Here is a 26,970-nt window from a genome sequence, read left to right on the forward strand (position 1 = left end):
ACAGCAGAGAATCTCTTGCCACAAAGATCGAGGGACTAAGGAACAGTCACGAGGAGTTGAAAAACGCTTTAAACGAAATGCAAAACAAAATGGAATCCACGATGGCTCGGCTTGAAGAGGCAGAGGAGAGAATAGGTGAACTAGAAGATAAAGTTATGGAGAAAGAGGAAGCTGAGAGAAAGAGAGATAAAAAAATCCAGGAGTATGAGGGGAAAATTAGAGAACTAAGTGATACACTAAAAAAAAATAATATACGCATAATTGGTATCCCAGAGGAGGAAGAGAGAGGGAAGGGTGCTGAAGGGGTACTTGAACAAATTATAGCTGAGAACTTCCCTGAACTGGGGAAGGAAAAAGGCATTGAAATCCAAGAGGCACAGAGAACTCCCTTCAGACGTAACTTGAATCGATCTTCTGCACGACATATCATAGTGAAACTGGCAAAATACAAGGATAAAGAGAAAATTCTGAAAGCAGCAAGGGATAAACGTGCCCTCACATATAAAGGGAGACCTATAAGACTCGTGACTGATCTCTCCTTTGAAACTTGGCAGGCCAGAAAGGCTTGGCACGATATCTACAGTGTGCTAAACAGAAAAAATATGCAGCCGAGAATCCTTTATCCAGCAAGTCTGTCATTTAGAATAGAAGGAGAGATAAAGGTCTTCCCAAACAAACAAAAACTGAAGGAATTTGTCACCACGAAACCAGCCCTACAAGAGATCCTAAGGGGGATCCTGTGAGACAAAGTACCAGAGACATCACTACAAGCATAAAACATACAGACATCACAATGCCTCTAAACCCATATCTTTCTATAATAACACTGAATGTAAATGGATTAAATGCGCCAACTAAAAGACATAGGGTATCAGAATGGATAAAAAAACAAGACCCATCTATTTGCTGTCTACAAGAGACTCATTTTAGATCTGAGGACACCTTTAGCTTGAGAGTGAGGGGATGGAGAACTATTTATCATGCTCCTGGAAGCCAAAAGAAAGCTGGAGTAGCCATACTTATATCAGACAAACTAGACTTTAAATTAAAGGCTGTAACAAGAGATGAAGAAGGGCATTATATAATAATCACAGGGTCTATCCACCAGGAAGAGCTAACTATTATAAATGTCTATGCGCCAAATACCCGAGCCCCCAGATATATAAAACAATTACTCATAAACATAAGCAACCTCATTGATAAGAATGTGGTCATTGCAGGGGACTTTAACACCCCACTTACAGAAATGGATAGATCATCTAGACACACAGTCAATAAAGAAACAAGGGCCCTGAATGATACATTGGATCAGATGGACTTGACAGATATATTTAGAACTCTGCATCCCAAAGCAACAGAATATACTTTCTTCTCGAGTGCACATGGAACATTCTCCAAGATAGATCATATACTGGGTCACAAAACAGCCCTTCATAAGTTTACAAGAATTGAAATTATACCATGCATACTTTCAGACCACAATGCTATGAAGCTTGAAATCAACCACAGGAAAAAGTCTGGAAAACCTCCAAAAGCATGGAGGTTAAAGAACACCCTACTAACGAATGAGTGGGTCAACCAGGCAATTAGAGAAGAAATTAAAACATATATGGAAACAAACGAAAATGAAAATACAACAATCCAAACGCTTTGGGATGCAGCGAAGGCAGTCCTGAGAGGAAAATACATTGCAATCCAGGCCTATCTCAAGAAACAAGAAAAATCCCAAATACAAAATCTAACAGCACACCTAAAGGAAATAGAAGCAGAACAGCAAAGGCAGCCTAAACCCAGCAGAAGAAGAGAAATCATAAAGATCAGAGCAGAAATAAACAATATAGAATCTAAAAAAACTGTAGAGCAGATCAACGAAACCAAGAGTTGGTTTTTTGAAAAAATAAACAAAATTGACACACCTCTAGCCAGGCTTCTCAAAAAGAAAAGGGAGATGACCCAAATAGATAAAATCATGAATGAAAATGGAATGATTACAACCAATCCCTCAGAGATACAAACAATTATCAGGGAATACTATGAAAAATTATATGCCAGCAAATTGGACAACCTGGAAGAAATGGACAAATTTCTAAACACCCACACTCTTCCAAAACTCAATCAGGAGGAAATAGAAAGCTTGAACAGACCCATAACCAGCGAAGAAATTGAATCGGTTATCAAAAATCTCCCAACAAATAAGAGTCCAGGACCAGATGGCTTCCCAGGGGAGTTCTACCAGACATTTAAAGCAGAGATAATACCTATCCTTCTCAAGCTATTCCAAGAAATAGAAAGGGAAGGAAAACTTCCAGACTCATTCTATGAAGCCAGTATTACTTTGATTCCTAAACCAGACAGAGACCCAGTAAAAAAAGAGAACTACAGGCCAATATCCCTGATGAATATGGATGCAAAAATTCTTAATAAGATACTGGCAAATCGAATTCAACAGCATATAAAAAGAATTATTCACCATGATCAAGTGGGATTCATTCCTGGGATGCAGGGCTGGTTCAACATTCGCAAATCGATCAACGTGATACATCACATTAACAAAAAAAAAGAGAAGAACCATATGATCCTGTCAATCGATGCAGAAAAGGCCTTTGACAAAATCCAGCACCCTTTCTTAATAAAAACCCTTGAGAAAGTCGGGATAGAAGGAACATACTTAAAGATCATAAAGGCCATTTATGAAAAGCCCACAGCTAACATCATCCTCAACGGGGAAAAACTGAGAGCTTTTTCCCTGAGATCAGGAACACGACAGGGATGCCCACTGTCACCGCTGCTGTTTAATATAGTGCTGGAAGTTCTAGCATCAGCAATCAGACAACAAAAGGAAATCAAAGGCATCAAAATTGGCAAAGATGAAGTCAAGCTTTTGCTTTTTGCAGATGACATGATATTATACATGGAAAATCCGATAGACTCCACCAAAAGTCTGCTAGAACTGATACATGAATTCAGCAAAGTTGCAGGATACAAAATCAATGTGCAGAAATCAGTTGCATTCTTATACACTAACAATGAAGCAACAGAAAGACAAATGAAGAAACTGATCCCATTCACAATTGCACCAAGAAGCATAAAATACCTAGGAATAAATCTAACCAAAGATGTAAAAGATCTGTATGCTGAAAACTATAGAAAGCTTATGCAGGTAATTGAAGAAGATATAAAGAAATGGAAAGACATTCCCTGCTCATGGATTGGAAGAATAAATATTGTCAAAATGTCAATACTACCCAAAGCTATCTACACATTCAATGCAATCCCAATCAAAATTGCACCAGCATTCTTCTCGAAACTAGAACAAGCAATCCTAAAATTCATATGGAACCACAAAAGGCCCCGAATAGCCAAAGTAATTTTGAAGAAGAAGACCAAAGCAGGAGGCATCACAATCCCAGACTTTAGCCTCTACTACAAAGCTGTCATCATCAAGACAGCATGGTATTGGCATAAAAACAGACACATAGACCAATGGAATAGAATAGAAACCCCAGAACTAGACCCACAAACGTATGGCCAACTCATCTTTGACAAAGCAGGAAAGAACATCCAATGGAAAAAAGACAGTCTCTTTAACAAATGGTGCTGGGAGAACTGGACAGCAACATGCAGAAGGTTGAAACTAGACCACTTTCTCACACCATTCACAAAAATAAACTCAAAATGGATAAAGGACCTGAATGTGAGACAGGAAACCATCAAAACCTTAGAGGAGAAAGCAGGAAAAGACCTCTCTGACCTCAGCCGTAGCAATCTCTTACTCGGCACATCCCCAAAGGCAAGGGAATTAAAAGCAAAAGTGAATTACTGGGACCTTATGAAGATAAAAAGCTTCTGCACAGCAAAGGAAACAACCAACAAAACTAAAAGGCAACCAACGGAATGGGAAAAGATATTTGCAAATGACACATCGGACAAAGGGCTAGTATCCAAAATCTATAAAGAGCTCACCAAACTCCACACCCGAAAAACAAATAACCCAGTGAAGAAATGGGCAGAAAACATGAACAGACACTTCTCTAAAGAAGACATCCGGATGGCCAACAGGCACATGAAAAGATGTTCAACGTCGCTCCTTATCAGGGAAATACAAATCAAAACCACACTCAGATACCACCTCACGCCAGTCAGAGTGGCCAAAATGAAGAAATCAGGAGACTATAGATGCTGGAGAGGATGTGGAGAAACAGGAACCCTCTTGCACTGTTGGTGGGAATGCAAATTGGTGCAGCCACTCTGGAAAGCAGTGTGGAGGTTCCTCAGAAAATTAAAAATAGACCTACCCTATGACCCAGCAATAGCACTGCTAGGAATTTATCCAAGGGATACAGGAGTACTGATGCATAGGGGCACCTGTACCCCAATGTTTATAGCGGCACTCTCAACAATAGCCAAATTATGGAAAGAGCCTAAATGTCCATCAACTGATGAATGGATAAAGAAATTGTGGTTTATATACACAATGGAATACTACGTGGCAATGAGAAAAAATGAAATATGGCCTTTTGTAGCAACATGGATGGAACTGGAGAGTGTGATGCTAAGTGAAATAAGCCATACAGAGAAAGACAGATACCATATGGTTTCACTCTTATGTGGATCCTGAGAAACATAACAGAAACCCATGGGGGAGGGGAAGGAAAAAAAAAAAAAAAAAAAAAAAAAAGAGGTTAGAGTGGGAGAGAGCCAAAGCATTAGAGACTGTTAAAAACTGAGAACAAACTGAGGGTTGATGGGGGGTGGGAGGGAGGGCAGGGTGGGAGGGAGGGCAGGGTGGGTGATGGGTATTGAGGAGGGCACCTTTTGGGATGAGCACTGGGTGTTGTATGGAAACCAATTTGACAGTAAATTTCATATATTAAAAAATAAAAAAAATAAAAAAAAAAAAAGAACTCAGCAAACTCCACACCCAAAAAACAAATAATGCAGTGAAGAAATGGGCAGAAGACATGAATAGACACTTTTCTGAAGAAGACATCCAGATGGCCAACAGGCACATGAAAAGATGCTCAACGTCGCTCCTCATCTGGGAAATACAAATCAAAACCACACTGAGATACCACTTCATGCCAGTCAGAGTGGCTAAAATGAACAACTCAGGAAATTACAGATGTTGGAGAGGATGTGGAGAAACAGGAACGCTCTTGCACTGTTGGTGGGAATGCAGACTGGTGCAGCCACTCTGGAAAACAGTGTGGATGTTCCCGAAAAAAATAAAAATAGACCTACCCTATGACCCAGCAGTAGCACTGCTAGGAATTTACCCAAGGGATACAGGAGTGCTGATGCATAGGGGCACTTGTACCCCAATGTTTATAGCAGCACTTTCAACAATAGCCAAAGTATGGAAAGGGCCTAAATGTCCATCAACTGAAAAATGGATAAAGAAGATGTGGTTTATAAATACAATGGAATACTACTTGGCAATGAGAAAGAATGAAATCTGGCCATTTGCAGCAACGTGGATGGAACTGGAGGGTATTATGCTAAGTGAAATAAGTCAGGCAGAGAAAGACAGATACCATATGTTTTCACTCATATGTGGATCCTGAGAAACTTAACAGAAGACCATGGGGGAGGGGAAAGGGAAGAAAAAAGTTAGAGAGTGGGAGGGAGGCAAATTGTAAGAGACTCTTAAATACTGAGAACAAAGTGAGGGTTGATGGGGGTGGGGGGTGAGGGGAAAGTGGGTGATGGGCATTGGGGAGGGCACCTGTTGGGATGAGCACTGGGTGTTGTATGGAAACCAATTTGACAAATTATATTTAATAAAAATAAATAAATAAATAATAAAATAAAATAAAAACTCAATTATATGCTGTCAATTAAGAAACCTATTCACGGCACCTGGGTGGCTCAGTCAGTTGGCCAGCCGACTTTGGCTCAGGTCATGATCTCACAGTCTGTGAGTCCGTGAGTTAGAGCCCCATGTTGGGCTCTGTGCTGACAGCCCAGAGACTGAATGAAGTCTGCTTCAAGTTCTGTGTATCCCTTTCACTCTCTCTCACCTCTGTCAATCACATTTTGTCTCTCTGTCTCAATTTTAAATTAAAAAAAAAATTTTTTAAAAGAAACCTATTCAAAATATAAAGACATAAATAGGTTTAAACTAAAAGGATGGAAAATGATTTACCATGCTAAAACTAATGGGAAGAAAGCTGGAATACCTATATTAATGTCAGACAAAGTAGATTTCAGAGCAAATAACATTATTAGGGAAAGAGAGAGTCATTTCATAAGGATCAAGGGGCCAATTCATCAAGAGAACATAACAATCCTAAGTTGTTTTTGCACCTAATAGCAAAGCTTCAAGATACCTGAAATATAAACCACAAGGAGAAATGACAAATAGTCAAATCTACAACTATAGTTTTAAATATCAATAGAATAGACAGAAAATCCATAGGAATACAGGAGATCTGAACCACACTATTAACCAAGTTGATCTAATTGGACATTCCACTCATTAAAATCAGAGTATATGTATTTTTCAAGTACTTTTTAAGTACTTTTCAGAATATATGTATTTCAGAATACATGGAACATTTACCAAGCTAGAGCATATTCTGATCCATAAAACAAATCTCAATAAATTTAAAGGAATTCAAATCCTACAAAGTATATAATGTGAATACAATAGCATTAAATTAAAGAATAAAAAGTATTTGAAAAATTCCAAAATCTCTTGAAACTAAACAACACGTTTGAATAGTCTAGGAGTCAAAGAAGAAATCACAAGGGAAATTAGAAAGTAATTGGAACTAAATGGACATGTAAACACAACATGTCTAAAATAATGGGATGTAACTAAAACAGTGCTTTTAGAAAATTTATAGCACTAGATTTTTTTTTTAGGAAAGAAAGTTCTCAAATCAATGACCTATGTTTTTACCTTAAGAGAACTGAGGGGTGCCTGGGTGTCTCAGTTACTTGAGAGTCCAATCCTTGATTTTGGTTCAGGTCATGATCCCAAGGTCATGGGATTGAGTACTGCATTGGGGGCTGAGCATAGAGTCTGCTTAAGATTCTCTCTCACTCTCTCTCTCTCTCTCTCTCTCTCTATCTCCTTCTCTCTCCTTCCCTGTGCCCCTCTCCCCAACTTATGAGCTCTTTCTCTCTCTCAAATAAAAAAATTAAAAATTAAAAAAATACAAAAATAAACTTGAATAAAAGGGTAAATTAAACCCAAATTAAACTGAAGAAAGGAAATATAGAAAAACAAAAAACTTAAAAAAGAAAAATCAATGAAATCAAAAGATGGCTCTTGGAGAACATCAATAAAATGTATAAACCTCTAGCCAAACTGATGATAAAAAACAGAAGACCTAAATTACCAATTACAGATATGAGAGGGGACATCACTATAGATCCCACAGACATTAAAAGAAAATGTGGGTCACCCGGGTGGCTCAGGCAGTTAAGCGTCTGACTGGATTTCAGTTTGGGTCATGACCTCATTGTTGTGGGATGAAGCCTGGTGGCTGGGCTCTGCACTGGGCATGGAACCTATCTGGGATTCTCTTTCTCCCTCTCCTTCTGCCCCTCCCCTCTCTAAAACAACTGAATAAATAAAATAAAATAAAATAAAATAATGTAAAAACATTTTTAAAAAGAATGTGCCAGTTACCAATTTATTGCCTCTCAGCTCCAAACCCACTCTCTGTAATAGTAGAGCCGTACCCTATAAACATTAATACTTTGCAAGCTGGCACAATGTTAGTAAGCCTATATTTGTCACCTTGAATTTGCTGAAAATCTTATGCAAAATTTATTTGTTCAAGCCGAAAAAGGAAGGGATTTAGTTTCCCTGGATCTGGTGCATTTATTTGGTTACTAAGGTGTGGCAGCCAGCGAGTGACTTACAGGAGACTGAGCGGCACACAACCTTCAGTGAGTCACAATGGCATCACAGCAAGCAGCTCCCAGCATGTTTTTCTGGCAATCCAGGGAGTGGTTTCCCCTTGTTGGCTCTAGCCTTAAGGTACCTCAGCAAGCTGCTTCCCCATGAAAACAGCCTCACACTCTTCAACAAGGTCTAAATCTCAACTTGGATGAAGTGTCCTCTAAGTTTGTTTCTTCTATAGATATCTTCTTAGGCTAGAGGTAGTGACTTCTCTCTTTGTCTGTTATTCCTGTATTCTTTGGGTTTCATTATACTCTTCTTAGTAGTTAATCCCCTTTTTACAAATTTAATGATTTTTATATTAAATATTCCCTGTTAAAATTACTGTTTTGGTTCCTATCTTCTGACTGGACCTCACTAAAACAGAATTGGCACTGGGTGTGATGCCAAGAAACACAATCTCAAAGATAAGATTTTGAGACTGATTTGCTTATGCCCTTAGGCATAAGCGCATGAATGAACTCCTTAACAACAAGAAATGGGATGCTATTGATTCATAGTATGCAGTGGTATCACAATTAATTGTGATAAAGTGCCAACTGAAGTAAGTACCTTAGGAGCTCTTGACTGTTATGGTAGTAATATGATCATAAGGACTAGGAATGAGGTAAACTGACTTGATGCACTAGGCACTTACAGAAAGAAAACAACAAGCTCAAATCCTATCTGAGAACTAGAAAGCTCCCATAGCAGCCCTAAATTAATCTATTTCTTGTAGCCACAGAGCTGATTTTGCTGAAAACCTAATGAAAAATATACTATTCAGGCTGTTGAATTACAATACTAGTTGGATTCATAGTCTTGCCAAGCTTCTTATGTGAATATCAGGGCATAGATGAATAAAGAATGAGCCCCTAAAACTTGAAATGGGGGCTTCTGGTAGGCCAGATGAAAACGACAATCTCAAATCCCCAGTCACTCTGAGACTGCCTTACCAGTGGAAGTAGTTGGCCTTCCTATATCTAAAAAAACCCCTAGCTTTCCTTTGCTTAAAGAAATCTATGATAACCTCACCTAGGGCAAATGTCTGGCAAGGGGACACTTTCCTCAACCCCACCAAAATCTCCCCTAATTTCCACTAGACCAAAAACTAGGATCAGCATACTCCAGGAAATAATGTATACTCTGTAACCTAAGAAGAGACATCTTACACACCAAAATGATTACATGATTTTGTGTGTGCGTGTACACACGCACACCCATCTATCCTGAGGAATATGTGCAGGAGTTGATTCAAAGAATGTTGGACCAAACAGGGATAAGTTTATTGATATATGTGCACTTACTAGAGATTACTGGATTTAATGTATTAGAGCCACTTCCCACTGTATGAGCTAAAAGCTTACTCAGTCAGTTGTCTGAAACTTGGATTCAATGGCCTACATTTAACAAAAATGAAATGATGTAGCTTCCATGACATGCTGTAAACAAGGGAACATGAAAGTTTAGGGTTAGAAATGCTGGAGTGGATTTATCATGTGTAATCTGCACGTCCACCTTATAACTATATTTCCCAAGAGGGCCTAGAAGGCACTCTTATCACTAAAGTGTTGGTAAATACATTAGTGAGGGCAGCACCTGTATGCTTGAAAAGCTGTGTCGCTGCTCTCCTGTATAGGCCACATAGATCATAGCTGATGCCAACATGGAAGGTGAGATGACCATGTAGTCTGAACTTTCCATCATGAACTGGGTGTTCGATCATGCACAACAGCAATTCATTGTCAAATGGAAATAGTATATAAGAGACCAAGTACAGGAATCCAGAAATAAGTTACAAGAGCAAGTAGTTCAGACCCTGACCTATGTTGCATTATTCTTCTCAATCTATGTTTACAGCCTTCTGAGAAGTACCTTATGACTAGCTAAGGAAGAAAATATTCAAATCTAGTTTATAAATAGGCCTGCACAATATGTCCACCTGAAAGTGGACAGCTACAGCATTACACTCCTATTCAGGGGTGACTCATACACAATGATGAAGGAAAATCCTCCCAGTGCACAGAACCTTGATCAGTATATTGCCTGTCCACTTTCTCTGGAGAGATGGTGAGAAGCATGGATCCATAGTTGCTCAAAAGATCTACACGGATGCATGAGCAGTTACTAAAACCTAGGCTGGATTATCAAAGAAGGAAATACCAAGGCTGGAAGATAGGTAACAAGGACAAATAGATGGATAGATTTTTCAGAGTGGGCACACTGAAGATATTTGTGTCCCATGTGATTGCCTACCAAATGGCCTTCACTGCAGAGGGGCTTCTTAATAATCAGATGATGTGCTCTTTAATCAAAATGACACACTCTATCATTTACCCTCGTTCCCTAGCTGCACTAGTGCTTGCTCAATGGGTCCAGTAACAAAGTGGCCATGGTGGCAGAGTGGAGGATGTGAATAGGCTCTAAATTAGGAACTTCCCCTTACCAAAACTAATTTAGCTATTGCTACTATTGTGCCAACTGTGCCAATGCAGAGACCAACAATGAATACCTGATACAGAAGTATTTCCTGGGGGAATGGCCAGCCTCTTGGTGGTAAGTTGATTACACCATACCTTTTCCATCATAGATGAGGGCAAAGATTTGTTTTCACTGGAAAAGACACATATTCTGGATATGGACTTGCCTTACTTTTTCACAATGCTCTGCTAGTACCACCATCCATGGACTCACAGAATGTCTTATCCATCATCCATCATGGTATTACATATAACATTGCTTCTGATTATGGAACTTCATTTCACAACCAAGGAAGTACAGATCTGAGCTCATATCCATGCAATTAACTGGTTTTATACCATATGCCATCAATCAGAACCATCTGGCCAATTAGAAGTGAAATGGTACCATTGGGAGAAAAAATTCTAAAAGGATGTAGTATATGCTTTGAATCAGAAATCATTACATGGTGCTGTCTCCCACACAGTCAGATTACATGGGCCTGGGAATCAAGAGGTGGAATTGATAATGGCTTCACTCACTATTACAGCTAATAACCTACTTGGTGAATTTTTTCACCATTTCAACAAATTTTGAGCTTCATGCCTATGGAGTTCAGAGATTCTAGTTCCCCTAGTCAGTTGACGCTCCTCAAGCTACTGAACCAAAAATGAAGAGGGGGTTAGTCCACTGAATGATTGATCCCAATTACCGAGAGAACGTTGGGTTGTTGATATATGTTGTGGGAAAGGAAGACTATACCTGGAATCCAGGGAATTCTCTGGGGTGTCTCCTCTCAGGACTCTCAGTACATCTATTCTCAATAATACAGGTTAACAGCAAATCACAGCAATGTAAAAAGGCAAAAGTGTTGAGAACTCAGATCCTTCAGGAAAGATGGCTTGGGTCACCCAGCAAAAAACCTACTGAAGTTATGACTGAAGCCATGGGAAATATGGGCTGGGTACTGGAAGAAAGAAGCATAGATATCACCTATGGTTTTGTAACAAAATAATTACAAAAAGGACCATAACATATATTATTTTCTGCTTATTATGTATATGTTTGGATATATTAATCATTTTCTTCTTATTATCCGTCTTGCCATTACTGGAGGTTAATCTTAGCAATTAGTCTTTATATAACAGTATATTCAGGCACACTATGATTAAATTTGAGGACTAATATTGCCAACTCTAAAAACAATTATTGCTGAGTCTGGATGTCTCTTCCTTAGGAAAAGTGTGAGAATTTTTTGGTGTGCAACAGTTCAAATGTGTGTAGAAAGGGCATACAGAAGCTAAGTAGCCAAAGGGAAGATATGCCAGTTATCAATTTATTGTCTCTCACCTCTTAAATCAATGTTTCTCTTTTCTGTATTTATGAAATGGGGGCTTGAATCTATAACATTTCTCCTTTGCACAATGTTAGGCCTTATCAGTGAAGAGCACTGGAAGGACACTGTAAGAAGGGGCTTTTCTTTTTGCTCCTTTGGTGTGATGACCAGTGGGAGGCCTCCCTGTGGTAGACACAGTGACACACACTCTGTGGAAAGATTCAAAAATACCCAGCAGGTCTTGTTCACACACTAGCAAGCAACCTCCCCATGAGACACATCAGTAGTCCAGTTGGTGACTTTCTGCTTAACAGCCCTGGTCCCAAGAATTTCTCCACCATCCAGTGAGCCACAGCTATACCCTCTCTATGAAGATCTGAATCTCCACACTGGTGGAGTGTCCTCTAGGTTTCTTCCTTCCTGATGCTCTCCTTTAGCTTAGAGGTAGTGGCAACTCTCAGCATCTCCTATTCCTGTATTCTTTGGAGTTCTCTCTACCCCTCTTAATAGTTAATCCCTTTTTATCAAATTAGAGTTTTAGGGGGTTTTCTTCTTCTTGTTGTTGTTGTTTTAATGCTTATTTATTTTTGAGAGAGAGAAAGAGACAGCATGTGCAGGTGGGAGAGGGGGAGACAGAAGATTCAAAGCGTTCCATGCTGACAGCAGAGAGCCTGATGCAGGGCTTGATCTCATGAACCATGAGATCAAAACATAAGCCAAAGTCAAACACTTCACCAACTGAGCCACCCGGGTGCCCTATCAAATTAAGGTTTTTATATTAAATTAGGAAATATTAAAAATGGTTTTATACCAATAAATTTAGTTACTTAGATGAAATGGAATTATTCCTTGAAAGGCACAAACTACCAAAGATTATTCAAGAAAAAATAGATAACTTGAATAACCCTGAATATACTACAGGCATTGAATTTATATTTAAAAATCTTCCCACAAATAAAACTCCAGACACAATGGCTTCATTTGTGACCTCAACCAAATATTTAAGAAAGAATTATTACAAACCCTTCACAAACTCTTCCAGAAAAACGAAGAGGTGGGAACGCTTTCCAACTCATTGTATGAAGCTAGCATTACCCTATAGAGAGTTTATCAAGCATAATTTCATTTAGATAAGATTCTGGGCACCACAAACCAAGCATGACAAAAAATTGGTAACCGTTCACTTGAGAACACAGGAATGGTAGGAATGATGAATGACAAAGGGGCATTAGGAAACTTTTCGAGATGATGGGTATGTTCATTATCTTGATTGTGCATGTGGTTTCATGGCTGCATACTTTGAGTCAAAACTCAAACTGTATGTTTTAAATATATGCATATAAAATATACCATAAACATACCATAATGAATTGTAAAAAAATTCATGTAGCTTAACACTTTAGTCAAATAAAAGAAAATCATATGACCATTTTGATAGGCACAAATAAAGCATTTGATAAAATATGAAACTCATTCATGATAATACTCTCAGCAAAGAAGAGAAGGGAACTTACTAAATCTATTAAAAGATATCAATAAAAACCTATAAAATAAAATAAATCTAAATAAAATAAGCTTAAAATAAAATCTATTAAAGGATATCAATAAAAACCTATAGCTGATACCATATTTGATAATGAAATACTGAGCTCTCTTTTCTTAAAATCAGAAACAAGACAAGGATGAGCATTCCCACAACTTCTATTCAAAAGAAATACTATAGATTCCAGCCAATGCAATGCAGCAAAAAAAGGAAAAGTAAAGATTGGATAGAAAGAAACAGAACTGCCATTTTTGAAAACAACAAGATTGTATAGTTTCTTTAGGACTACCTACATATACAACTATCATAACTAATAAATGAATTCAGCAAGATCATTACACATAAAGTCAGTATAAAAATAATTTTATTTCCATATACAAGCAGTTAGCATTAGGAAATTTAATCTTTTAAATGTCATTGAAAATATCATCCTAAAGAAGATGTGGTGTATATACAATGGAATATTACTCAGCGATCAAAAAGAATCAAATCTTGTCATTTGCAACAACGCATGGATGGAACTAGAGTACTTGTTAACTAACTTGGATATAAATTTAAAAAAAGAAAATATCATCCAAAAATATTAAGATATCTATTTTTAAAAACTAGTGAAAGATATGTAAGACCACCACACTAAGACTACTAAATAGACACTAAAGAAACTTAAGAACACATAAATCAATTAAGGTACACAACATTATCATAAATTCAAAGTCTTCACTTTATTAGTCAATACTCATACTTGACCTAAAGATTCAATGCCAATCAAAATCCTTGCAGGATTTTCTGGAAGATGACAAAGTTAATCCCCGAATTTATCTTAGCCAAAATGGTAAACCAGAAAGCCTGGTACATGCAGCAGCTCTGAATTATCTCAATCACTAATTAGATTAGGTAATCTATGATCACTAGTGCCTCTAAACATCTGCCAGTTTGTATAAGTCCTCTCTAAAAGAATATAATACAATCAAGAGCCTTAAAATATTTCTACAGTTTTCATACACAATGTCTGACACAATAAAAAAAAAATTAAAAAAAAATAACTCCTATAGGAGTACTCAAGAAAATCTGATAAAAACCAAAATAAATGTTTTTCACAGAAATAGAAGAACTCATTCTAAAACTTATATGGTTGGGGTACCTGGGTGGCTCAGTCAGTTGAGCATCCAGCTCTTGATTTCTGCTCAGGTCATGATCTCATGGTTGGTGGGACTGAGCTTGGCATCAGACTCCATGCTCACGGCACAGAGCCTGCTTGGGATTCTCTCTCTCCCTCTCTCTGCCCCTCCCCCACTTGTGCTCGCTCTGTCTCTCAAAAATAAATAAATAAACTTAAAAAATATTTAGGGGCACGTAGGCGGCTCAGTCAGTTAAACGTCTGATTCTTGATTTTGGCTCAGGTCATAATCTCAGGGCTCATGAGATCGAGCCCTATGTTGGGCTCTGCACTGATAGTGCAAAGCCTGCTTGTGATTCTCTCTCTCTTTGTCTCTGCCCTATTTCCACTCTCTCTCAAAATAAATAAATAAACTTTAAAAAAATAAAAAAATAAAAAATTTTTAAAAAGTTTAAAATTCATATGGAATTTCAAGAAATCTTGAACAGACAAAACAATTGTGAAGAATAAGCAAGTTGGAGGACTAACACTTCCCAAGTTCAAAACTTACTACAAAGTGACAGTAATCAAAACAATGTGGTACTGGCATAGGACAAACATACAGACCAATGGAATAGAATAGAGGCCAAAAATAAATCCTCACATATATGGTCAATTCAACAAGGGTGCAAAGAGCATTCAATGGGAAAAGAAAAATGATCTTTACAGCAAATGGTGTTGGGAAAGCTGACATGCCAAAGGATTTACCTTACACTATATACAAAAATTAACTCAAGCACATCACATCCCTAAACGTAAGAGTTAAAACTATAAGAGTTAAAACTATAAAACTTTTAGAAGAAAACACAGAGAAAAAGCTTCATGACAGAATTTGGCAATGATTTTTTTCACATGACAACAAAAGCACAGGCAACAAAAGAAAAAATAGACAAAGTGGACTTAAAATCTGTGCGTGAAATAACATTATGAACAGAGGTAAGAAGGCAAGCCACAGGATGGGAGAAATATCTGTAAATGACCTATCTGATAAGGAATTAATACCTGAAATGTATAGAGAAAACTCAACAGCAAAAAATAAAAAACAACCCGGATGAAGTACAGGCAAAGGACCTAAATAAATATTAGTCCAAAGAAGATATACAGATGGCCAATAACCACATGAAAAAACATTCAACATCACTAATCACTCGAGAAATGCCAATGAAAACCACAATGAGATACCACTTCACATCCATTAAGCTATTATCAAAAACCAAACAAACAAACCCAAAAAATAGTAAGTGTTCACAAGGATGTGGACATATTGGAACTCTCTGCATTTCTGGTGGGAATGTAGACTGGTGCAGCCACTGTAACAGTGTGGCAGGGCCTCAAAAAGTTAAACATAGAATTACCATATGATCCAGCAATTCCACCTTAGATTATAAAAGTATTGAAAGCAGGTTGTTAAAGAGATATTTGTACATTCATGTTCATAGCAACATTACTCAGAATAGCCAAAAGGTGGAAACAGTTTAGATGTCCCTTGATGGATGAATGGATAAACAAAATATGGTACCTACATCCAATGGAATATCATTCAGCTTTTAAAAGGAGGGAAATTCAACAATATGCTAAAACATTATGATGAAGACATTATGCTAAGTAAAATAAGCCAAACACACAAGATGCCAATTGTATGATTCCACTTACAAAAGGTACCTAGAATATTCACATTCATAGAAACAGAAAGTAGAACAATGGTTACCAAAGGCAAAAGGAAGGGGAAATGGCTATTGCTTAATGGGTAATGATTTCAATTAAATGATAAAAATGTTCTGAAGGAGATGGATAGTGGTGACGGTGGTACAATGTGAATGCACTTAATGTCACTTAACACTTAAAAATGATTAAAATGGGAAATTCATATTACATATATTTTATCACAATACTAGAAAAGATAAATAATTCAAAAAACTATTAGAATTCATATAGGCCTCTAAACTGAGTTATGGTGAATGCTAATCATACTTTCATATATATATTTATACTGGCATTTATATTGCCTCATTTAAAAAAATGTTTGCTTAAGGTCACTTTCTCTTTTACTTGAAATTTATTAATAACCACATAAAAAGTTTAAAAAAAATCATAATCGCTACATAAAAGTTATTTACGGATATTGTAGGGTTAAGATAATATAGTACATTTTACTAGAAAATTTAAAATTTGAGTTTTCTGTAATCACTGGTAGCAATATGTAGGTGTAATTTATTACTTCCTTCACTTATTAACTTATTATTTACTTTGCTAGGCACAATTCCTCATAATTTTGAGGAAGACTGTAAATAATTAAAATATTAATCAGTGAAGGGGCGCCTGGGTGGTTCAGTTGGTTAAGTGTCTGACTTTGGTTCAGGTCATGATCTCACGGTCTGTGGGTTTGAGCCCCGCATAGGGCTCCGTGCTGACAAGCTCAGAGCCTGGAACCTGCTTCAGATTCTGTGTCTCCCTCTCTCTCTACCTCTCCCCAGCTTGTGCTCTCTCTCTCTCTCTCTGTCTCTCTCAATAATAAATAAAAATTAAAAAAAAAACTTAAAGAGCCCTAGAATCATTCTGGTTAGGATAAAGATGGCTCACAGAAGAGCAATAAATTAGCTTACTTCAAAGACTAAGGAGTAAAGATGTTTCAGGAAGGAGACTAGCATATGCAGAGCATGGAGTCAGGCCTTAGCATGTTTGGGAACCTGCATGTAGTTTTCAGAATGTTTAGAATCAAGGTATGTCTGGAGAAGTTATAGAAGAGGATATCAAATAGACTATTATGATAAACAGCTTTGAGTGATAAGCTAAAACATTTGAAGATGTACCTTAGGACATAGGAATCCCTTGAAATAATTTGTGAATCAAAAAGACAAAGTCAGAGGTGCCTGGCTGGCTCAGTCAGAAGAGTGTGTGACTTTTGATCTCGGGGTCGTGAGTTCTAGCCCCACATTGGGTATAGAGATTACTACATAAATAAATAATAGTTGGGTATAGAGATTACTATGTAAATAAATAATAGTTAAAAAAAACCCCAAATCTACCTTTTAGAACAATCACTACAAAAGCATTGTGAATAAGACTAGGATTAAAAAAAGAAAGCTACTGCAAAACTTCAGAAAGGAAATAATACTAAGGCAACAGCAAAGAGAATAGGGTAGTAAGGATAAATTCCATAGATAATCCAGACAGGACTTGGTGACTAATCAAATGTGCTCCAAAACACGTACACACATGCACACACACACACATACACTCACACACACACACACCTGAAACAAAAGTCTCAAAAATAATACTTCCACTCAGTATGCACTATTTACCCTCAAATTTTCTATTTTTTCTTTTCATTAAATAAATGATGCCCACGACTAAATTGATTTCAAGACATGTTAATGAAAATAAGCTAATAAAATGTAGAATGGACAAATAAAATTCAATCACTCCAATAAAGACAGAAAAGAAGTCCGACTAACTATATATGTTTACGGACATACCTAATGGAAAATTGAAAGAAAAAAAAAGGAAACCATCAAACGTTCAACAAATGAAAGCTGACATGGCTATATGAATGTCAGATGAAATAGATTCCAAAGCAAAAAGCATTACTAGAGATAAAGGTCATTATATAATGATAAAAGGGATACCTCACCAGAAGACATAACCATCCTGAATTTATATGGACTTAATAATATTGTCTCAAAATATTTTATGCAAAAATTAACAGAAATTGTGAGATGCTGAAGATCCAAAATCACTGTGACAAATTTTGACATACCTCTTCAGGTATCGATAAATCAAGCAGATAAAAAATTAGTTGAGGGCATAACAGATTTCAACAGCACATTATAAATGCTTGATCTTATGTACATATATAAAACCTTTCACCCATCAATTAAAGAATCCACATTCTTCTCTACTACACATAGGCCATTTAAAATACTATACATGAACTAGGCTTCAAAGCAGATCTCAACACCAACTGATACCAAGCTGTCATCAATTTTAAAGTAGCTTAACATAAGAGACTCTTAAAAACTGAGAACAAACTGAGGGTTGATGGGGGGTGGAAGGGAGGGGAGGGTGGGTGGTGGGTATTGAGGAGGGCACCTTTTGGGATGAGCACTGGGTGTTGTATGGAAACCAATTTGACAATAAACTTCATATATTGAAAAAAAAATAAAGTAGCTTAAAAAAACCAAAGAGCTAAATAGTCAACTAAAGAAATTAGATAAGAAAAACTAGAGTATGTTGGTTTAAATAAAGTACAAAGAAGAAAAAAAAATAGACACAAGAGGACAAAGACCAATGTATGATAAAACTAAATTAAATTTGTAAACTGTACTTGTTTATTGCCACTGCAGTATTTCTAATTATTTTATTTATTACCTACCCATTCACTTAAGAAAAATATAATGACTACTGATTCTGAGATGAAATTATTTCTATAAATTCACTGTCTATAAGTCAACAATTACTTAAATTTTGTTACTGTGACCAACACACTCTCCTAGGTGGTGGGGTGGAGTGGGGAATATTTATAGTCCAAAAAAGGAGATGAGTATACAAAGACAAAATATAAAGTAATAAATTTCGCATATTTCTCTGTTCAAACGAGGAAGAGGTTAATTCTGATTTGTGATAGGGTTGAGAGAGGAAAAGGCCTTGAAATATAAGTAGGATTTCAATACGCATAGACAGGAAGAAAGGATGGGAGTACATTTAACATAAATAGTAAATGGTTCTAGTTAGAACACAGACCAAGGAAGAAGAGAAAGCTGTAGAAGTGTTTGGGTGGCAAACTGCAGAAGTAGTAATTAGAATTAGGCTGCAAGGAAATTGGTTAGTGGGGCACCTGGGTGGCTCAGTGGTGGTGAGCATCCAACTCTTGGTTTCCACTCAGGTCATGATCTTGTGGTTCATGGGACCAGCCCCACATCAGGCTTTGTGCTGGCAATACAGAGCCTACTTGGGATTCTCTCTCTCCCTCTCCCCTGCTCCCTCTCTCTTCAAAATAAATAAATAAACTTAAAAAAAGAGGAAAATTGGTTAGAAAATTATTTCTATAGACAATGAGGGGTTAAAAAGGTCTGAACTAGTATAGTGATAGTAAGAACAAAGAGGATTAGACAGATAAGAGACATACAACAAAGGTAGAATTATGGTTTGACAACTTGACAAGGGTCAATGATAGAGTCAAAGATTCTCAGTGATAAGACAGTTGGGATGTCATTAACAGAAATAGGGAACACAGGAAGTAGTAGGAGTTGAGATGGAAGTGAGTTTATCATCTTCAGACCTATTTTACCTATAGTGCTATATAAGAAAGGATGGCCCTAAAATTATTGGAAAGCAGTTACTTTTAAAACTAACATATGATATAAAATGTCTCTGCCATTCAACTTTATTTAAACCTTAGCCATTATATTCCTTCCTTCTCTCTGTCTCCCTGACTTCACTTCCTTCCAAGGTGTTGAACAACTCCAGGGTACACCATCCATACTGCACAGGGGGTGCTAATCCCACAGAAATCTTCTGCTGTTGTGCAACATGATAACTTTGCTTCCTTCCCTATCCACCATTAAACCAGGGACACAGTTTCAACTATTCTTTAATTACTATTATTAAAGTTCAGATTAGGAAGAAATTAGATGTATTCCTCAACCCAGTATGAGCAAAGTGGTCCATTCACTTCCATTGGTAACTTTTTGAAAATAAACTTAAAATACACTTGCCCAAAATACAAAAGCAGAGTGACAACCTAAGTGTTATAGACTGAATGTTTGTGTACCCCCAAAATTCATATGTTGACATCCTAACTTCAATGTGATGGTATTAAGTGGGGCCTTTGGGAAGTAATTAGAACATGAGGATAGAGCTGTCATAAAGGGGATTAATGCCCTTATAAAGAGATTCCAGAGAGCTCTCTCTTCCTGCCATGTGTGGCATAATCTTCTTTATTTTTTTTTAAGTTTATTTATTTTGAGAGAGAGAGAGTGAGTGGAGGAGGGGCAGAGAGAGAGGGAGAGAGAGAGCATCCCAAGCAGGCTCTGCACTGTCAGCACAGCCTGACATGGGGCTCAAACTCATGAACCATGAGATCATGGCCTGGGCTGAAATCAAGTTAACCAACTGAGCTACCCAGGTGCCCCTAATCTGTATTTTTTGGTGTGCTTGTTTATTACAATTCTTTAAAAACCAAAAAATATTCTTAGTAAAAGGTCCATACAAAAGTAATCTGCTCCCTGCCCCCCAAATATCTGGCCTATAGTCTGTAATTTGCTGGCATCCTACTCTAGAAGATGTTCTTCTTTCTGTCATTGATGGCTGTGTGGTCTACAAAGCTGATCCCTTACCAGGTCTTCCTGAAAACAAACCTGCTGGTCAAGAGATCTACCCAGATACATCTGCAAACCAGGAAGCAGGCACTCACCAAAACCCAATCATGCTGACACCTTGATCTCAGATTTCTGGCCTCCAGAATTGTGAGAAATTCCTATTGTTCATAAGCCACCCAGCCTATGTTTTTTTTGCTATAGCAGCCTTAGTTAAGACCCTATGTTTCTTCCCATCCCAGTGAGTCTCCAAATTTCAGTACTCTTAATTCTTTCTCTCAACTTATTCAGTGCAGTATAAACATGGCTTTAGTACAGAGACAGCTTGATATACCAAGTACTCTGATCACAATGCAATTAAATTAGATATAAATATTAAAGGATAACAAAAAACCCCATCTAGGTTAAAGAAGAAATCATAACGGAAAAAATATTTAACTTAGAAATGAACAAATTATAACATTTGTAAGATGCAGGTAAAATGTAGTTGGAAATTTTTAACATTAAATACAGTCTTTTAGAAAAGAAGACTAAAGATCAATGAGCTGAAGAACAAAGTTAAGGACTCACATGACCTGATTTCACTTTTCATAAAGTTTCAGTTATCAAGATGGTTTGGTAATCATGAAAGATAGAAACATAGATCAATGGAGTATAATAGTCCCACCACATCTGATCAATTGATTTTTGACAAAAGTGTAAAGGTAATTCAATGGAGAAAGGACAGCCTTTTTACCCAAGAAGCCATCACTACAATCAAGATACAAAATGTTAGTATCTTCAATGGAGTATTACTTAGCAATCAAAAAGAATGAAATCTTGCCATTTGCAACTACATGGATGGAACTAGAGGGTATTATGTCAGAGAAAGACAAATATCATATGACTTCACTCATATGAGGACTTTAAGATACAAAAAAGATGAACATAAGGGAAAGGGGAAGGGAAGCAAAAATAATATAAAAACAGGGAGGGGGACAAAACATAAGAGACTCTTAAATATGGAGAACAAACAGAGGGTTACTGGAGGGCTTGTGGGAGGGGGGATGGGCTAAATGGGTAAGGGGCATTAAGGAATCTACTCCCGAAATCATTGTTGCACTATATGGTAACTAACTTGGATGTAAATTAAAGAAAAAAAATGTTAGTATCTTTTAATTATTAAATGTATTTGTTTTGATGAGTATTTTAGTTTCATTTAATGAATGCTACATGTCCTATCCCATTAGAAAGAATTCAGAATGAATACACCATAAGATTAGGTGAAACTTGGGAGTTGTACTTTTCAAAGGCCATTTCTTCAATTTAATCCTAGTTGTATGACCTTTAGCAAGTCGCTTAATTTCTCATTTTCCCTTTATTTTTCTATTTCCTTACATCTTCTCTCCCTCTTTCCTCTAATGTTTTTGTGAAATGAAAACATGAAAAATATGGTCAGCAAATGTGGGATAACAGAAATGCTCTGGATCTTGTTATGGTGGTGACAGTTTCATGGGTATAAATATTTGTCAAAATTCATCAGTTGTGTACTTTTAAGAATGTAGTTTAGGGACACCTTGATGGCTTAGTCAGTTGAGCATCCATCTTCAGCTCAGGTCATGATCTCAGGGTTTGTGAGTTCAAGCCCCGCATCAGGCTCTGTGCTGACAGCTCAGAGCCCAGAGCCTGATTCAGATTCTGTGTGTGTGTGTCTCTCTCTCTGCCCCTCCCTCATTTGCACTCTGTCTCTTTTTCTAAAAAATTAACAAACATTAAAAAATATTTTTAAAAAAGAATGTAGTTTATCATTCATAAATTACATTTTGGTAAATAAACTTTAAAAAGAAAAACATACAGGCACCTAGGGGGTACAAAGCAATTGTTGATTTGTTCCTCTATCCTCTTCCTTTTTCATTTTATTAACTTGAGAGGAAAAATACCTACTCACTATTTCCCATATGAAAACCTCTAAAAACGGATTGAGATAATTATGAGATTATTTTTCTGCCTCCTCTCCTCCACACCAAATCCCAATATTTTTCATTTTTCATATGAATTTTACTTCAATAAGATCTTAAATCTAGATTCTATACCTCTCATCTCAGTTAATGAACAAAAACAGAGTAATTCATGCACATGCCACAAAATATCTTGAAGTCCTTAAGTGTCAGCTCCCCTAAAGTCTATGGACGTCATTGGTAGTATTATGTTGTTAATTCATGTATTAAAAGAGGTTTACTATGCCCCCCTTAAATCCCATTCAACCAAATTCAAAGGAAGCCAGCTAAACAAGTACTATTTTCAAGTCCTTTACTGACCTGGCTATATACTCCCAAAGTGAATCATATATTATTTAAAACAATAGTGGCCTAGACTTTTTTTTTTTAACACCATTAGAGAAACTTAATGTTTCATTTTCTTTTTAACATATCAAATGTAAGTTTTGGTACCAACACAGTTATGTATTTATGTATTCTGAACTCAAACACCTGATGTTGGGCTTTCTTATATTAATGAATTCTCTACCTGTTTTATCATTAATATTAAACATAGACTGTCTTCCCTAAATTGCTAAAATCATAGAGTTCACCAAAATGGATTATTAAAAAAAATCATACTAATCTTGAAATCACTACCAATTTCCAAAATAAACACTTTGAGCAAGATTGTGATTTGCCACATTGTTTGTTTTTAAAGTATAATTTTGTTTTATATACAGCATTCCTCACACTTTTTCATCTTACACTTTTTGATCAATATTTATCACTTCTAAAGAAGTTAGTAGCTGATAAAAAATAAAATTACCTTCCCCCACCCCAGCACATTTTACTTACCTACAAAATGGGCTGGGAATAGTGGGTATCACATAACACATCCCTCCATTCAGGCAAAATGACCTGTGACTGGGACCACAGGGCTCTTCGTGATTTAAACACATACATAAATGAAACTAGAGAAAGGCAAATTAAGTTTTTCTAATAAAACAAGTAAAGGACTAAGTATCTTAGACTGAAGTGGCGATTCTAAAAATTAAATGAAGAATTGCTTCTCAAAATGAAGAACTTAATCTTATTCCTTATTTGATAAGTAGGGACTTCTGTCCCTTTGAGGGAAAAAAATAATATGTCCTAAGGATATGACCATTAATTATAACAGATTTATAGGTTATATTACAGACATAAGGAATCTCTATATTCATTAGATTTTTAAAAGGGGATTAGGATCTTAAAATAAATGGTGGCCTTTCTCATTTAATACTAAGACTCTGCAACAGCTTTTGTTTAGAGTTTCTCTGTTCCAAAGGTATATTTAAAATCTTATCTTTCCTTTTGGTCTCAAATTCATTAAACTATGAAAACTGCTGTTGGAAAATGATTTATGTAATTGAAATAAATTCTGATTTCCAAAATTATCTTTAAATATTTCATATATGACAATTAAAAAAACCAAAACAAAACCCAGGGATGCCTGGCTGGTTCAGTCAGTAGAGCACGAGATTCTTGATTTTGGGGTTATGGGTTCAAGCTCCACGTTGGGTATACAGATTACTTAACAATAAAATCTTTAAAATAACAACAACAACAACAACAACAAAAAACCCAAAAAGTAATCTTACAAGGTTTTGATTTGCAAGAGGATTTTAGGTAACAGCTGATAACTGAAAAGACATCTAAAGTTCTAAAGTAAAATTAAAAACCTAAGTCATTGCTTGATATACAGCCAAAACTTTTAGAATATTGAAAAAATAAACTTCCATTTCTTGCATGCTTTCTCTCCCCCCTTCTTTCTCCATCCTTACGTCCTTCTTTATCTTTGACCCTTCCTTTATCCTACTTTATCTCTTTGCCTTCCTGGTCTCCCATGGTCCCTTCCTTCCATCCTGCACCTCCTTCCCCACACCTATTTTTTTTTAACTTTTTTCTTTTATTCCAAAACCATTATATAGAAAAATTTAGAAATATCTCTAGAATTCGCTGAGTCATTATATCACTATTTATAATTAGAAGAACAAATTGCTGAACACTTTATCTTTCAGCCTTTAAGAGGGATAAAACTGCACATTACTGCTTCCTAACTGTCTAGAAAATGACCTAGAATCATCTTATGTGAAGAAAATGGCATTACTCAGATTTGGCATAAAAAAAATCAGCTAGCATTTACTTGCCACTGAATATCAACAGTTGTTAAGATATAATTGCTACTGAGCCAGATGTCTCCACCACCAGAATTTAAAATTTTTAAATATTTCTTTTACTTCAGATTTGAGAAGAATTGGTTTCACCATGACATTATAACTATAAAAGTATAAAAATACAAAGAAGAAAACAGAATTACAAAATAATTTAGGTGGGAAAAAAGAAAGTAAACCAATCAGAACTAATCCTTCTGGATTTTTTCTTTTTTACACAATGGTGTGCTTCTTTACAATGAAACAACTTTTAATAAGATAATGCTTACCATTTTTCAGGAATAATTTGGCTAACAAATAAAATCCCAATTAACGTTACATCAGAATCACAGGAATCATCACATAGGGTTTTCTACTGGTATTTTACCTATAAAGAATGCTCATCTAACTTGAAGCATTATCTCTCAATCTATTTTGTTACTTTGATTTCATTTACTCCTTTTTAAAAAATTTATTTATTTAAGGGGCATCTGGGTGACTTAGTCAGTTAAGCAACTGACTTCAGCTCAGGTCATGATCTCACAGTTTGAGTTTGAGCCCTGCATCTGGCTCTGTGCTAACAGCTCAGAGCCTGGAGCCTGCCTTGGACTCTGTGTCTCTTCTCTCTCTGCTCCTCCCCCACTCACTCTCTGTCTCTCTGTCAAAAATGAATAAACATTAAAAACAATTTTTTTAATATAAAAAATTATTTATTTAAATTCAAGTTAGTTAACAGTGTAGTATTGGTTTCAGCAGTAGAATTTGGTGATTCATCACTTACATATGACACCCAGTGTTTATCCTAACAAGTGCCCTCCTTAATGCCCATCACCCATTTAGCCCATCCACCAACCACCATCCCTCCAGCAACTCTCAGTTTGTTCTCTGTATTTAAGAGTCTCTTATGGTTTGCCTCCCTCTTTGTTTTTATCTAATTTTTCCTTTTCTTCCCCTATGTTCATCTGTTTGCTTCTTAAATTCCACATATGATGATATCACTTACTGTTTTGTAAAGTTGGTATCAGATATAGGGTAAGCTAGAATTTGTCAATTTGTAAAAAGCAACAAAATATGTCTAAAATAAAATAGTTTCATGCTATAAAAAGTGATCTTTCAAAACCAAAACATTTCAGATTTCTGGAACAATTTTAGATGGGGAAAAATATAGCTTTGTATTAGCACACTTTTTTTTGCGGGAGTGTTCAATTGCTATGTGACATACACTGACATATAAATTTACAAGAGGTTACCTGTTGGCATCTTAATTTTTAAACAGTTTCATTCTTGGTCAAAAGTTTAAGATTGAAAAAGAGCACCTAAAATTAATAATTTAGGAGAAATTATCTTTTGAAGGCATTATAAAAGTCAAATATTCTAATAGCAAATATTTTAAAATGATGAAAATGAAGACATTTATATGTTAGTGACAAAATTCTTCAGTTAGTTTATCTATTTGTTTAGATACTTACTACATATCAATAAAAACATCTGAACATAAAAAAACTAAAAGATCAATATTAAAAAGTACAAATACAGTATATAAAAAAAGTATAAAAGTATATGACTCAGTATATACAAAATATAAAAGATATGACTCAGTAAATGAAACTGAATGACCTGAATTGACTTTTTACTTTTTCATAAAGCCTATTACTAATCTGACTTTTAAACAGAATTAATCAATAACTTCCAAATTTTCAGTTTATCGAAAATGGCCAAAAATATACTATGGAAAAATCTTTAACAGCATTTAAAGGTTTGCATTTCTATAGAACCTTTAAAACTTTTATAAAAGAACTATACTTTTACAAATTTACTGTAGATTGAACATTATATTTACCAATTTACATATGCTTTCCTTTTAAAAAATATCTGGCATCTGGCACAGCAAAGTAGCTATTAAGATGTATGTGAAGTGGGGCGCCTGGGTGGCTTGGTCGGTTAAGCGCCCGACTTCGGCTCAGGTCATGATCTCACGGTCTGTGAGTTCGAGCCCCGCATCGGGCTCTGTGCTGACAGCTCAGAGCCTGGAGCCTGTTTCAGATTCTGTGTCTCCCTCTCTCTCTGCCCCTCCCCTGTTCATGCTCTGTCTCTCTCTGTCTCAAAAATAAATAAAT

The 26,970-nt window shown here is 36.3% G+C and overlaps 2 protein-coding genes across 2 annotated transcripts in view; both read right to left on the minus strand.

Moving 5' to 3' along the window:
* The window catches only part of LOC132668850 (pro-neuregulin-4, membrane-bound isoform), a 111,255-nt gene extending 87,591 nt beyond the window's left edge, over positions 1-23,664 (minus strand). The window contains exon 1 of the mRNA XM_081795846.1: positions 23,520-23,664. Coding sequence (XP_081651972.1) covers positions 23,520-23,623 — 104 coding nt within the window. The 5' untranslated portion in view covers positions 23,624-23,664. The remainder of the gene's footprint in view (positions 1-23,519) is intronic.
* Positions 23,665-26,077: 2,413 nt separating this feature from the next.
* The window catches only part of LOC132668848 (uncharacterized), a 90,622-nt gene continuing 89,729 nt past the window's right edge, over positions 26,078-26,970 (minus strand). Inside the window, exon 5 of the mRNA XM_060617947.2 lies at positions 26,078-26,169. The gene's annotated coding sequence lies outside the window, so the exon portion shown is untranslated. The remainder of the gene's footprint in view (positions 26,170-26,970) is intronic.

Source organism: Panthera onca, chromosome B3 (genome assembly GCF_046562875.1).
Source record: "Panthera onca isolate mPanOnc1 chromosome B3, mPanOnc1 haplotype 2, whole genome shotgun sequence".
Lineage (NCBI taxonomy): Eukaryota > Metazoa > Chordata > Mammalia > Carnivora > Felidae > Panthera > Panthera onca.